The sequence below is a fragment of the Ammospiza nelsoni genome, chromosome 14 (genome assembly GCF_027579445.1).
Source record: "Ammospiza nelsoni isolate bAmmNel1 chromosome 14, bAmmNel1.pri, whole genome shotgun sequence".
NCBI classification, from domain to species: Eukaryota; Metazoa; Chordata; class Aves; order Passeriformes; family Passerellidae; genus Ammospiza; species Ammospiza nelsoni.
In genome coordinates this window covers 10763321-10775582 of record NC_080646.1, presented here as the reverse complement: position 1 = coordinate 10775582, position 12262 = coordinate 10763321, and the positions used below count along the sequence as shown (strand labels likewise).

The 12262-nt window shown below is 42.6% G+C and overlaps 1 protein-coding gene across 2 annotated transcripts; it reads left to right on the top strand.

Moving 5' to 3' along the window:
* Positions 1 to 4914: 4914 nt before the first annotated feature.
* On the top strand, positions 4915 to 11517 carry DUT (deoxyuridine triphosphatase). Of its 2 annotated transcripts, none has more exons than XM_059482155.1 (7): positions 4915 to 4963; positions 5531 to 5693; positions 7134 to 7225; positions 8251 to 8295; positions 9676 to 9750; positions 10677 to 10747; positions 11178 to 11517. In XM_059482155.1, the coding sequence occupies exons 2-7, from the start codon at positions 5533 to 5535 to the stop codon at positions 11232 to 11234; spliced, it is 501 nt and encodes a 166-aa protein (XP_059338138.1). In that variant the 5' UTR covers positions 4915 to 4963; positions 5531 to 5532; the 3' UTR covers positions 11235 to 11517. The 2 variants fall into 2 exon arrangements, with proteins under 2 accessions (XP_059338138.1, XP_059338137.1); XM_059482154.1 differs by lacking the exon at positions 4915 to 4963 and adding an exon at positions 5045 to 5138.
* Positions 11518 to 12262: the final 745 nt, after the last annotated feature.

Below are 12262 nucleotides of genomic sequence, written 5' to 3'. Positions count from 1 at the left end.
CTAATTGTATATTTTAAAGCAGGCCTCAGCTTCCATCTTGCTTGAATTATTAGAATTTGACTTGTAGTGGATTCAGCACTCCATCTCCAAAAATGACAAATATTTAATATTCATATTTTTTCTGAGTGCAACAGCAGCAATTCAGCAGAACATGGTAATGTAGCCCAGTAATCCATGCTTTATTTTCTCTACCTAGTAAAGGCAGGATATTAAATATTGATATTTTCTCATAATGTTCTTCCTTTGCCTCTCACACATTTACAATCAGGCTGAAGGATCATTTCACAACCTAACTGCATTACACAGAAGTTTCCTCCATATACCAGCCTTCCTGCACAACTCTGAGCAGACCAAAGCTCCCATTCTGCACCTGCAAAACAAGGAGATTATTCTCATCCTTCACAGACATTTCAGCAGTGATACTGGAGCTGTTACATGCTGCCAGGTCCTTGCAGCTCCTTGTGGAATTGTAGTGGTCACCATCCTCTCCACCTCACACAGATACATCAGAATGGCACCCAGCCAAAGCCAGGCTTTGAGGGAGGCTCCACTTAGGCTTTGTGGGTTTCCAATCACACAAGGACCTGGAGGAATTCTACACCTCTGTTAAGCCCTTCAATGATACACATGACTGGAGATTGTTTCTTAAACAGTCCCAAGTACTGCAATTCTCAACCTGCAGGGAACACGGACCCAAACTGTGCTGGGGGACCCTAAACAGGTCCAGAAAGAGAATGAGCACAAAATAAACCAGCAATGGCACTCCCAAAACTCCTCACACTTCTCTCTCACAAACACACTGCTGTGGGCATTGCAAAAATAAATCCCAAGAGACACCTTTCTAAATAAATAGTCATCAAAAACTAAGTACTGACATACACATTTCTATAAAATTTCTTGCTTGCACTACAGTGACTAATTAAAAGATGTACCCACACAACAGTGGAATGGGATAAACTCAGGATGCAACAGCACTTGACTACCTGAAAGTGTTATTTCCACAAATTCACAAGTAATTTAAACAAAGTATTTTCCTGGCAGCTTCTACTCTGTTCCTCACCATGATTTCTGAATGTTTCTAGACCAATTTGGAGAGTATACTAATTATGAACTACCTTAAATTGCAACTTACATGGCAAAATTTTGTTAGTCCACCTACCTCATTTCCAACTCCATAAGAGACAGTCCTGTTTCAGTTAAGACAGCCTTAACACACAGAGTAACACTTTGAGGGCTTCAAGCATCAGCCCTTCTTGTTCTTTGGCCCTCCTTGCTCTTTGGCCACACCTTTTATCCCCTCCTGTTGATGCCCTGCACCTGTGTGCCCTCTGTTCCCTGTGTGGTTGCTCAGTGCCCCTGGGCACTCCCTGGCTCAGTGCTGCCAGTGCTGCTCACAGCTGTGCCCACTGGGGGTGAGGCTGGGCCAGCCCCACTCCCCATCACCACAAACTGGGTGCCTACACAGTTCTTTATGTAAGTTATGCATAAAACAACTGCTGAATTTTAATCATCAAGTTAGTAACTAAACTAATTACATATTTGACATCTCTAGGAAAGAATACAGCTCTAATGCTGTCTAGCACATTTTTAGCTTATATCACAGTACCAATTCCACAAGTTTATATCATTTAGGCTGGATTTGGTCAGTCACGACAAAAGCAAGCACAGGTAAAGTGACCAGGGACATTTAAGTGTGAAAATATCATTGCTATGAAGCAAGGACAAAGAATATTCTGAATTTTGTTCAAAAGCCTAGGCATCCTGCACAGCTAAGCTTGTGCCTAAGGGCCTGTTAAAATGACCCACTATTGTTCCTCTCATCAGTGAATCTTACCTTTCCCTCCTTATGTTAGTGGAGCTCCAACAGGTATCACAGAAGGCATTTCATCATAGTTCAGAGACTGCACTTTCCTTAAATCTTCTTACAACCACTGGCAAGCTGCCCATCTTGATCACATACCCCTAAAGCACAGTCCAGATTATGCTGTCCAGAACAGTATTCTTCCAATGTTTTTTCACTAGATCACAACAGAGATTCTTTTTCAAGGGATTGTTTCATTATTTTATTTTTAAATCAGCTATCCAACAGTGCAAGTAGAAAAGCTACCTAACCAAAAAGGCACTGAGTTGTGAGGATTAACAACTGTAACTACACTGCAAAAAGCATCTTGTTATCCTGCTTCACACTCGAAGGAGTTTCCACTCAATCTTCATCATCACAAACTACAAAGCTCCAGCCACCAGCATAGGAAATTTCATCAGTCTTAAACCTCAGCAGTTTTCACTACATCTTTGAAAAGTCCTACCAAAAGCTTTCATGACTGAGCAATACTAGTCCTCAGAACACCTGAACATTTCTAATTTTTTTCTCTCTTTTTCTCTAATTCCATGTGAGATTTCAAGATCATTTTGGCAAAAGCAGTTTCAGCACCTGATCAGTAGTTTACAAGCCAGAGACATCAGCAGGTAACAGGAATCTGCAATTGTACATTTGGGGCAAACATCTGCAAGCTGTTTTAGCAACTACTGACTCATCTAACTCCCCTTAGCTGTTTGTCAGGCAGAGGTCCCTGACCTGCCAGCAAAGCTGTGGGGACAGATTGTGAGTAACCCTCAGGATTTTCAGCTTGAATTTCAGGGGTCTCCCTCAAGCTTCTTCCTCTGGTGGTTTGGTGTCATTGGACTTCAAGGAAGTGAGCGTGGATCAAAGATCCTGCTCTGTCTCCCTTGTTACCATCCAGCTCTTGGCAGCAGAACAAAACCCTTCAGTGCTGCAGCTCTTTGCTAAATGAGTGACTCATCCCTCGAGTTACAGATGAGGAAAGTCAGGGTTTGCAAGTGTTGTGCTTCAGCAGAGGTCAGGCCACTGCTCAAACATCTCTTCATGCTGGTGCCCAGGGCACAGCCCCCTGGCAGCTGTGCAGGCCAGCACTGCTGAGGGAACACCTCACACTGGCCTTGACTCTGCAAGAAAAATGGCAACAAACAAATACAGCGAGCTGCGGCCCACATTCTCCACAAACAAGTGCCATAACCCACAATCATGCCATTGGCTGGAATTTCATCAGAGGAAATTAAGTTTCAAACAAAATCAAACTCACTCAGGTTGACTGGAACAGAGTAAAAAGCAATGGCAAAATTCCACAACCCCCATGCTGTGCTGCAAACATGCAATCAAAAATAGAGTTTCATTACAAACAGACAACATCATAACAGCCTTTTTAAATTACAAACCTTCATCATTGGGAAAGAGACAGCTGTGCTAAGTAAGAATGGGGTGGGAAGTCGCTCTTTTAAAGCCAGGGTGTTCTTCTAATAAAAATCCTCATTTTAACACCGAAACTTCAATGGGGAGAATTTTGTGGCTATTAGCCCACAAGAGGCTCTGTTTCTGTGCAAAACAAAGCAGCCTCCACTCCTGCTCTCAGTCCGGGCAAAAAGGCAAATGATTTCAGTTTATCTCAGGATTGTTTTCCAAAGGCAGGAGGAAATAACCAATGGACAGCAGCACTAATCAGCCATCAGGAATGCAGGAAGGTTTACTGACTCTACAGAGCAAGCAACACATTCCCAGAACCAAGGTAAACTTGGTTTTAGACCTCCAGCATAAGGTTGGGGGGGTTCCCCTTATAAAGATCTGGGAAAAAAACAAGTGTCACTCAGCTGAGTCCTTTCCTCTCTATTACTCATGGGCTTCCAGGCTACCTCAAGCAGAGTTTAGAACCCAGCCTACTTCCCCAAGTCTGGCCCCTCATAAAAATGGTCCTTTTCTACACTATAATGCAGGATGCAGTCGTAAACTCCTGCTTGTATAAATAAACATTTACAATTAGATACTAATCTGATACTAATGCTATCAACTTCAATTTTTGGATAGCTTATATCAGAAGCCATAAAATATTTTAAGTAGTTTTTTTACATGGGTCTGTGTTACATATATATTCTCCTTAAAACAGTGCGTACTATTTAGACTGAAAATACTGAACAGGAATAAAAGAAAGCCCAAATTGGGACATTCTTAAAAATACCTTTCACAACTGAACTGCCATGTGTAGTAAAGGTTTCACTGCCATCTGGCTGCATTTAGAACACATAACATAGCAAGGAGACAATCACATACACTTAAGAGTTTAAAACAAAAATCACAGAGAGTAGTTGACAAAATCTGGACCAGCAAAAAGAATCCAAAAGCCTGTAGCTATTATGCAGAGCCAAATACCTCCATTAGCCTCACCAGGGACAATTCTGAAACTATGAATCCAATGGATAGTCTTTTCAGCCCCTAGCAGAGAGCCATGGGGGAATGCAGGAAATTCCCTACTCCTAGGGATATACATATGTCCTGTAGAATATATCTATATGTAAATAGAAAGACATAAATGTAGGAAAAACAGGGGGGAAATTACATCATAAATCGAATGGCAAGATGGCAGAGTGTATTAAAGACAAGGAAATAAGTCTCATGCTCCAAGACAGAAGAACAGGGCAGGCCTAGCGCTGACACGTTTTCCCATCCACCTCATCGTCAAGAACTGTTCTCCTCCCTTAAGGCAAACGCCTCCGTCGCGGCCTGACCATTTCTGAAGGAGTCTCTTTCTGTCTATACTCTGCGCAACGTGCTCTAAGATCCGCTTTAACAGCAGGATTACAGTGGGTGCTCTCCAGAGGTCCCTCTCAGCCCCAAGCACCCTATGCCTGTGGAGGACAGCGGCTGTTTGCCGAACGCGGGGCGGCCCTCTGTGCTCAGCCTCTCCCGGCTGTGCGGGGCGGGAACGGCGCCGGGGCCACCGCCTGCCCCTGCCCCGGTCCCGGCCCCGGCCCCGCCCGCCCGTGCAGCCGCAATCGCGTCCCCCGGCAACGCCGCGCGGCCCGCGGGGTCCGCCCGCCAGCCTGCGGCAGCGCCGCCGCCGCATCCCGAGGGGCGCCGCGGGCCGGGCTGCTGCCCGAGGGGCTGCGCCGGCAGGTAGAGCCCGGGCACGGGGAGAACGGGGCGCCGGCACCTCCGCCCGCCCCCGATGAGCCGCGCGGACCGCGGCGGGGAGCGCCTGGCGAGCGGTCCATGGCGCGCTTCCCACACGGCGGCGGCAGCGCTATGTCGGCCCGGTGCCTCCGGTGGCTCCGGCACCCCTTCGGGCGCTGTAAGGAGGGGTGGGGGAGTTGCGGGGCAGCATACACTGCCCAGCCCGCAGCCCTCAGGGGCTTTGGGGGATACACGCTCCCCAGCCGCACCGCGGGCCCTCTCGGTGCCCCTCAGGGGCCACCCGGCCGTGAGGCGGTGACCGCGCTTTGGGGCGATGGGCGAGCCCGCCTGACACACGGGGCGGGACCCTCAGTGCGGGCGCGGGGTGCCCAGGAGGAGCTGGGCGAGGCCATTCTCACCGAGGGGGGAAATGGGGTTGCGCCGCGCGCGGAGAGGCCGCGGACAGGCCGGTTTCCCCCCCCGCTCCCGCCCTCATGGGCCGTGCCGCGTTTTGGCGGGTTTTTGGCGTGCGGGTGGCCGTCCCTCACAGCGTCTCTGCCGCTCCCTCAGCCATGCCCGCCTCCGAGGCCGTGCCGCAGCCGTCCCCCAGCAAGAGGCAGAAGGGCTCGGGGCCTGGAGAAGCCTCCGCACGGCTGCGCTTCACCAAGCTGTCCGAGAACGCCTTCGCTCCGTCCAGGGGCTCCGCGCGGGCTGCGGGCTACGATCTGTACAGGTGAGCGAGGGTGAGGGTTCGGCACCCGCGGCGGGAGCTCCGCCCCCCTCGGTGAGCCCTGGGCACGGGGCTCCGGCGGCTGGGAGGGCCCTCGTGGCCTCTGGCCGAGCTGAGGCCCCGGACGGTCTCGCTGGCCGTGCAGGAGAGGAGGCCAGAACTGATCTGGCTCCCCTGCTCCCCCATCGTCACCATTTTCCGTTATCTGTGGTCCAGCCATGTTACAGCATAGATTGCATCAGGCACAGATGTCATTGGCTAAAAGTCAGGCCTGACAGAGCATCCAGAATTGCTGTTGGTGCTCACATCGGCCAGGTTGCATTTCTCTTGAAAGGAAAATATGGTAGCATACGTGGGCCCTCCTTGCCAGCACTTGTGCTTTTCTATTTTCCCCTTGGCTCCGGGGCTGCTGCCTGCCAAAGGGCCTTGGAGCCGTTTGATAATGCTCCTGGCTGAAAACCGCGTGGGTTCATGTACAGACTTAGGTTTTGGTTTGAATTAACAATGGCTTTTATTCAATGGCTTTCACTTGGTTCAGAAATACCCGGAGCTAGACTTGTGGTTGTTTGCATAGTGCTTCTGCGATCAACTCACTCGTTTTGAACGAGTGAACTTTGCTGCTGCCACTTCTAACTTACCATTTTTAGTATTACGTAGAATAACCAGCCTTTTTCTTCCTTCACCTCTCTGACTTTCCTGAAGATTTACTGCACTACACCTTACCCTTTTTTCTTTTTATCCCTTTCATCTCACCAGGTTTGTTTTTGTTCTTGTTCCAATGTTGCACTGTAGACCTGGAAAAAGTCTGTTTTATAGAAAACCTCTCAGTGCTTCCCATCATTTGAAAAACAGCTCTTTGTCAAGGTCAAGACATGACAAGTATTGTCACCACTGCTTTTCATTAGGCCTCCAGTTGGGTAGCTTCAGCCAGTTCTTAAAATCTCTGTAGTTTAGAGTTTCCAGGAGAATTGTGTGTATCATGAACTGTCAGACTGCTCAGAAAAAAAACATTGTGGCCTAAAAGTTAATTTCCTAGATTGTTAATTTTGATTGCACCTAGTTCATCTGCTGTACAAAGCTTAATCAGACTGTATTATTCATAAAGTTTTTGCTATTGCACAGAAAATGTACAATCACGTTCACCTAATGGTTATTTTAAACTTGTATTTTTTTTTATATCTTACTAATTAAAAAACATTTGAAACTGGCAGAAGTATGCTGTTCAAATGACACTTCTGGAATCTTAAACTAGCACCATCAGAATTGCAGCATCTTGTGTTTTAGGATCTGCATTCAATTTTGCAAATCTGTAAATATTTGTTGTTTAAATTTCATGGTATAAATTCCCTGGCAAATCATTCTGGGTAATTTTGTATCTTAAGTTACAATAAAGAAACTTTTAAAAATATTCTATATAAACTAATGTTTCTTCCTTTAATGTAGTGCCTATGACTGTGTGATCCCCCCCATGGAAAAGGCTGTGGTGAAAACAGACATTCAAATAGCGCTTCCTTCTGGCTGCTATGGCCGAGTGGGTGAGTACACAGCTGTCACAGGCTGCAGAGGCATTCTAGAACAGGTTGGACAGCATCTTCACATTTAGATTCTGCCTAAAGCTTTCAGAATTAGTCAGCACAAAAAGGGGATGCCACATGGCTGTGTGATTTACTTAATCTTGTAGTGTTTTCCTGTTAGCTGTTGTCAGACACATTTGAGGTTTGGTGTGTGTCGGGTGGCCAAAGGATGATCAGCAAAAATGCCTGTACTCTACATACAACTTGAACTTTATAGGCCCCACAGTAGTTCATTATTTGTATGCAGCTTCAGAATTCAAACCACAAAGACTAATAGGTATTGGACATACAGAAAATGCATCCCTGGTTGTTTAAAAATTAACCCCAGAGTACCAGTGTAGTAGAATTTGATGACATATTGTGATAGAATAAGAAAGATATCTATACAAGATATTTTGTTTATTTTGTGCATTCTTTATCTGAATTATGTAGAAATTCTTTATGTAAAAAAGCATAGCCACTCCAGTGAAAGAACATGATCAGAGTTTGCCATGTCCTTTTATGTAAAAGAACACGTGCATTTCTCTTAGCATAAGGTAAGTAAAAACCTAAATCCCCACACACAATTTTTCTGTGTATAACACTGCTTAGGAAATTCCTTGCCAGGTATTTTATTCCTTCATAACTTAAATGGATTGACCTAATAGTCTGAGATGATGCTGAACCAGTTGTAGTCACCAAAAATAAACCAAGATTAGACAGTCTGTCTGCTCCAGTTGCCTTCCTTGGAGAAACCTACTCTGCAATTGCAGGTCAAATAAAGATACATTTCCATTACTTAAAAATTGCAATTTTTTTGTTGCCTGTTGCAGCTGTTATTCTGTTTAATATATATGTAAACTCTTAACATAATTCCTGTAATATGTTTATTTTAAAAAGACTGGAAACAATTGTCATTCCCAAGACTCTGTGCAAACACCCTATATAACCTATAAATACTTTTTGAAAGAAATAAATTGTAATACTTAATAAAAATTCTTTTCTAGCACCACGTTCTGGTTTAGCTGCAAAGCACTTCATAGATGTTGGAGGTAAGCTTTTTGTTCTTTTTATTAAGACTTGGTAAGTATTGCTCACAGAAGTGCCTTAGTTTCACACTGTAGTGTGCAAATAAATGATGGCTTCCTGGGGACTCTGGCAAAAGGAGATACCTGGGTAACACCTGAGAGAGACAGGTCATCATAATTATGTTAACACTTTCTTAATTATAAGAAAGATTACTGATTTTTTTTAACTAATAACTGTATCATATTTCTGTAGGCAGTGCCTGCCATAGAAGTTACTTTTTGGCTTAGGCATTAAAGGTGACTTCTTACATGCTGGTTTCTCCATTTTTTTAACCAGCAAATTAACTTGAGAATTGCTTGTTTTTCTGAATTTTCAAAACTCAGGGGATACTCCCAGTGCTACTAGCACCTTAATTAGGAAGCTGTTCAGCAATGCCATTGGATTAACCCAAAACATTACATAGGAGAGCTGTGTAAATACTTTTTCCACACTGGAACTAATGAAGAGATTGCATGGGAACTATGGATCATAGGCATTACAATTTTTTCAAAGCTGAAGGAAATACTTTACAAAGTAGGTTTTTCTTCTAAATGTGCATTTTGTGGTTCAACATTAAAACTTCAAGGTACACTCATGCTACAGTTTCTTCTGGTGTTAGTAATCTCTAATGGTAGTACTTTGTATAAACTGGGGAATGTCTTGAACTTGAATAATTTTATTTTAGTATTTAAATTATTTCTGCAAGTAGACTTCCAAATATACATACTTAGGACCACAGGGAGGCCCAAACTCATATTTTCTACTGGAAATGTATTTCCTCTATCTGAGAGAAAAACTCTAAAGAAGCAGAATATCATTATTTTAATGTAGCTAGTCTTCTGAACTATGCAGTTAATACAGCCATACAAAATAGAAGAGTAAGCCTGTTATATAGTCTTGGTACTAGATACAGCTGTATGACAGTCACTTCCTCACAGTCTGATTCTGTTACCTTGCCAGAGGTACAGGGTTTGGATCTGTGCAAATCCACAGCTCTCAAACGAAATGTTAGAGTTAACAACAGATTTCTGCTTGACACTGAACGAGCTGAAGTTAGCTGAACAAATGGGGCCTGAATTTAGTCCAGCTGTCTTGATTTCAGATAGGGTGTTACTACTAAAATTAGTAGTACAGTGGTAAAGCACTTCTTGACATGTGATGGGGTTTTTCAGTTCCTTTTGCAAGACTGATTAGCATTTTTAGATCTCAGTATTTGCATATATATTGTTAGTTGTGCATCAGAAGTATTAAGCCTGTCATTATGAGATACTGTAATCATTTATTAATCTAAACTTTAATCTAATCTAGTTATCTCATACACTGACATTTACTAACTGGGCACCTCTCAAAATTTCTCCTGACAGCTGGTGTTATTGATGAGGATTACAGGGGAAATGTGGGTGTGGTACTGTTCAACTTTGGCAAGGAGACATTTGAAGGTAAGTGTTAAGCCTGGCACAGCCTATTTTCAGCCATCTGACTGGGAACAAGAAACTAATTTTTTCTTTAGAAGTTTATGCAGAGGTGGAACTAGCTGGGAACATTTTTCTTCTCTCAGTTAACAAAAGCATAGATACTTTATAATGTCCTGTCATGGGAACATGTAAAGATTGTACTCAAATTAAGCAGCATGCAAAAAAACTGCCCCCAAAACCAGTGCACCGCCACAAAAGCAAACCAAAACATCCCTACTTAGCTAAGCTTTAGATTCACAAGCTGTACTGAAATGCAACTTTGTATCAAGTTACTACCTTTCTCTGAAAAACAAAATTAGCTAAGCAGTATTTGAGAAAAACCTTGTCCAGAGTCATGGGAAACCTGAGTAACAGACAGGATTTTCCCTTTATTACACCGTCTTTCTGCAAAAAGTCAGTTTTCAGTTTCAGTGCCCAGGTGCAAGAAGTGCTTTTGTGGCCTCTCCTGCATCTTCACATCACAAGCTGCTTATGGAAGTTCTGTGAGCCTGATTGGTTTTTAGTGAGAAACTCAGTGTTCCTTTTATCAGTTTGCCTTTTTCTCCCCAAATTCCTGGATCTAGTTTATAAAAGGAGCTACATTGTCCATCCAGCTGTGTCTCCATCTCTGCAGCACTTGTACATAATGAACTTGGGATGCCAGAGTATGGCAGCAGGAGTGAATGGAAAGGCCTTGGGCTGGTACAGCTGCTGACATTCAACATAGAAGGACCAAGCAAAACTTTATCTTAACCTATATTTTTCTGGGTCTGTTAACCTCTGTTTAGATAAGTTTCAAAGAAGTGTTTTCACTTTTATATATTCTGATATTCTTGAAAGGAGATTGTCTAAAGTCTATATTCATTGTTCACTTTTTTGAAGGAACTAACAATATTTTAACTTCTCTGCAGTTAAAAAGGGGGATAGAATTGCCCAGCTCATCTGTGAACGCATTTATTATCCTGAGCTAGAAGAAGTTGAAGTAAGTTGACAAAAGAAAATATTTCTGCCTTTTCAATGATTATTAGTTTAAGATACTTGTATATAAGAGGAAATTTGTTATATAGATAAATACTTGGCTAAAATTGCTTTCAATGGTAGAACTGCATAGCAGCAGTACTACCTGAATGAAAGTCTTGATTCTCTGTACATACTTGCACAGATGTTATTTTTTTTCCTTTTTTGGTAAGTTTTCAGAGTTTTTGAGGAACAGTTCAGTATATACTAGAAATGGTTGTCTCACAAGCATTTGTTTAAGCTTGTACAAAAGGTATTCTAAAGTCTCTTGCATACATTATTTTCTTTCTTAATTATAGCACTTGTTACAAGTAAATGATAGACAATATCTCTTGTATAGAAACAAAAGGCAGGTTAAGGCACTAAACCAGCTTATCATAATTGATGTCTTTCAGACTCTGGATGACACAGAACGAGGTGAAGGTGGCTTTGGCTCTACTGGAAAGAACTGAAAATCACTTGAATACGCTTTCTGTTTTTGTTTTTTGTTATACTATTTCTAATTTTTCATCTGAATTAGAAGTAGGATTTCTGGAGTACATAAGAATATTTCAAGTTTTATTGAGACTTCTCTGTATCTGTCCTCCAGTGAATTTGTCTGCATAATGAGGAAATATGCATGACTGGCTTGACTTACTAGTTAATGTATTATTTTCTCTTTCAAGAAGTTTGGTCCTCAGCAATAAGAACATATTGTTTATGTGGCAATTATGCTGTAATAAATGAAAAAAATAACTTAATGATCTATTTTATTTTACTCAGCTAACCTACAACAGCCAATTGTTCCCTTGCCAGTTTTTGTTAGACTTCTGAAAGCTGTCTTCCACGTGGCTCAGGATTTCATACAGCATCAGTGACAGTACCAATAGTACCAATAGGACTTCCCACTGTGACACCAAGAGCAGAATAAGACAAAGATATTCAATATTGCATCCTCTACAACCTGTCCAAATACTTGTGTTTCTATGCAAAGCTAAAGTTCTGACCTTGATCCTCAGCTGATCTTCAAGTGGCCAGTTTTTCAGCTCTCTTATATTCAAAGTAATACAGTTTGAGTTAAATAACACAACTCACCTGGAAATAGCTTCTATGTAGTAAACAAGAGCTATGAATTACACTTTTGGAATATTTTTACAAATTTATCAATATGTTTCTGTATGGAAGTAAATTCTGAATTATTGAAGCAATGCACAGTTTGGTGTTTTAAGGTCACTTTTGTCCAGTTAACAGAGAATGTTTTTTGAATCTGTCCTAAACTTGATTCAATAAGTGTGTGGAATTTCTTAAATGACTCTCTGACTTTTAGGTGAAAGAACATGCAGAGGAGAGAAGAAATAAAAAAGGAAAGAAAAGTGACTATTTTCCCACTTTACATAAAAGAATTAGAAAAGGCTCTGAAGCTCTCACTTTTTTCCTGCAGCTGTCGTAGGAAATTCTGTGCATTAAGTTTTAGCAGTGGAAAGGGCACCTTTGTAGGCTG

Coding starts and splice junctions, on each gene's coding strand:
- DUT (XM_059482154.1), top strand. CDS start 5,060: ATGGCGCGCTTCCCACACGGCGGCGGCAGCGCTATGTCGGCCCGGTGC. Junction 5,694..7,133: donor GCGGGCTACGATCTGTACAG/GTGAGCGAGGGT, acceptor CCTTTAATGTAG/TGCCTATGACTGTGTGATCC. Junction 10,748..11,177: donor CTGAGCTAGAAGAAGTTGAA/GTAAGTTGACAA, acceptor GATGTCTTTCAG/ACTCTGGATGACACAGAACG.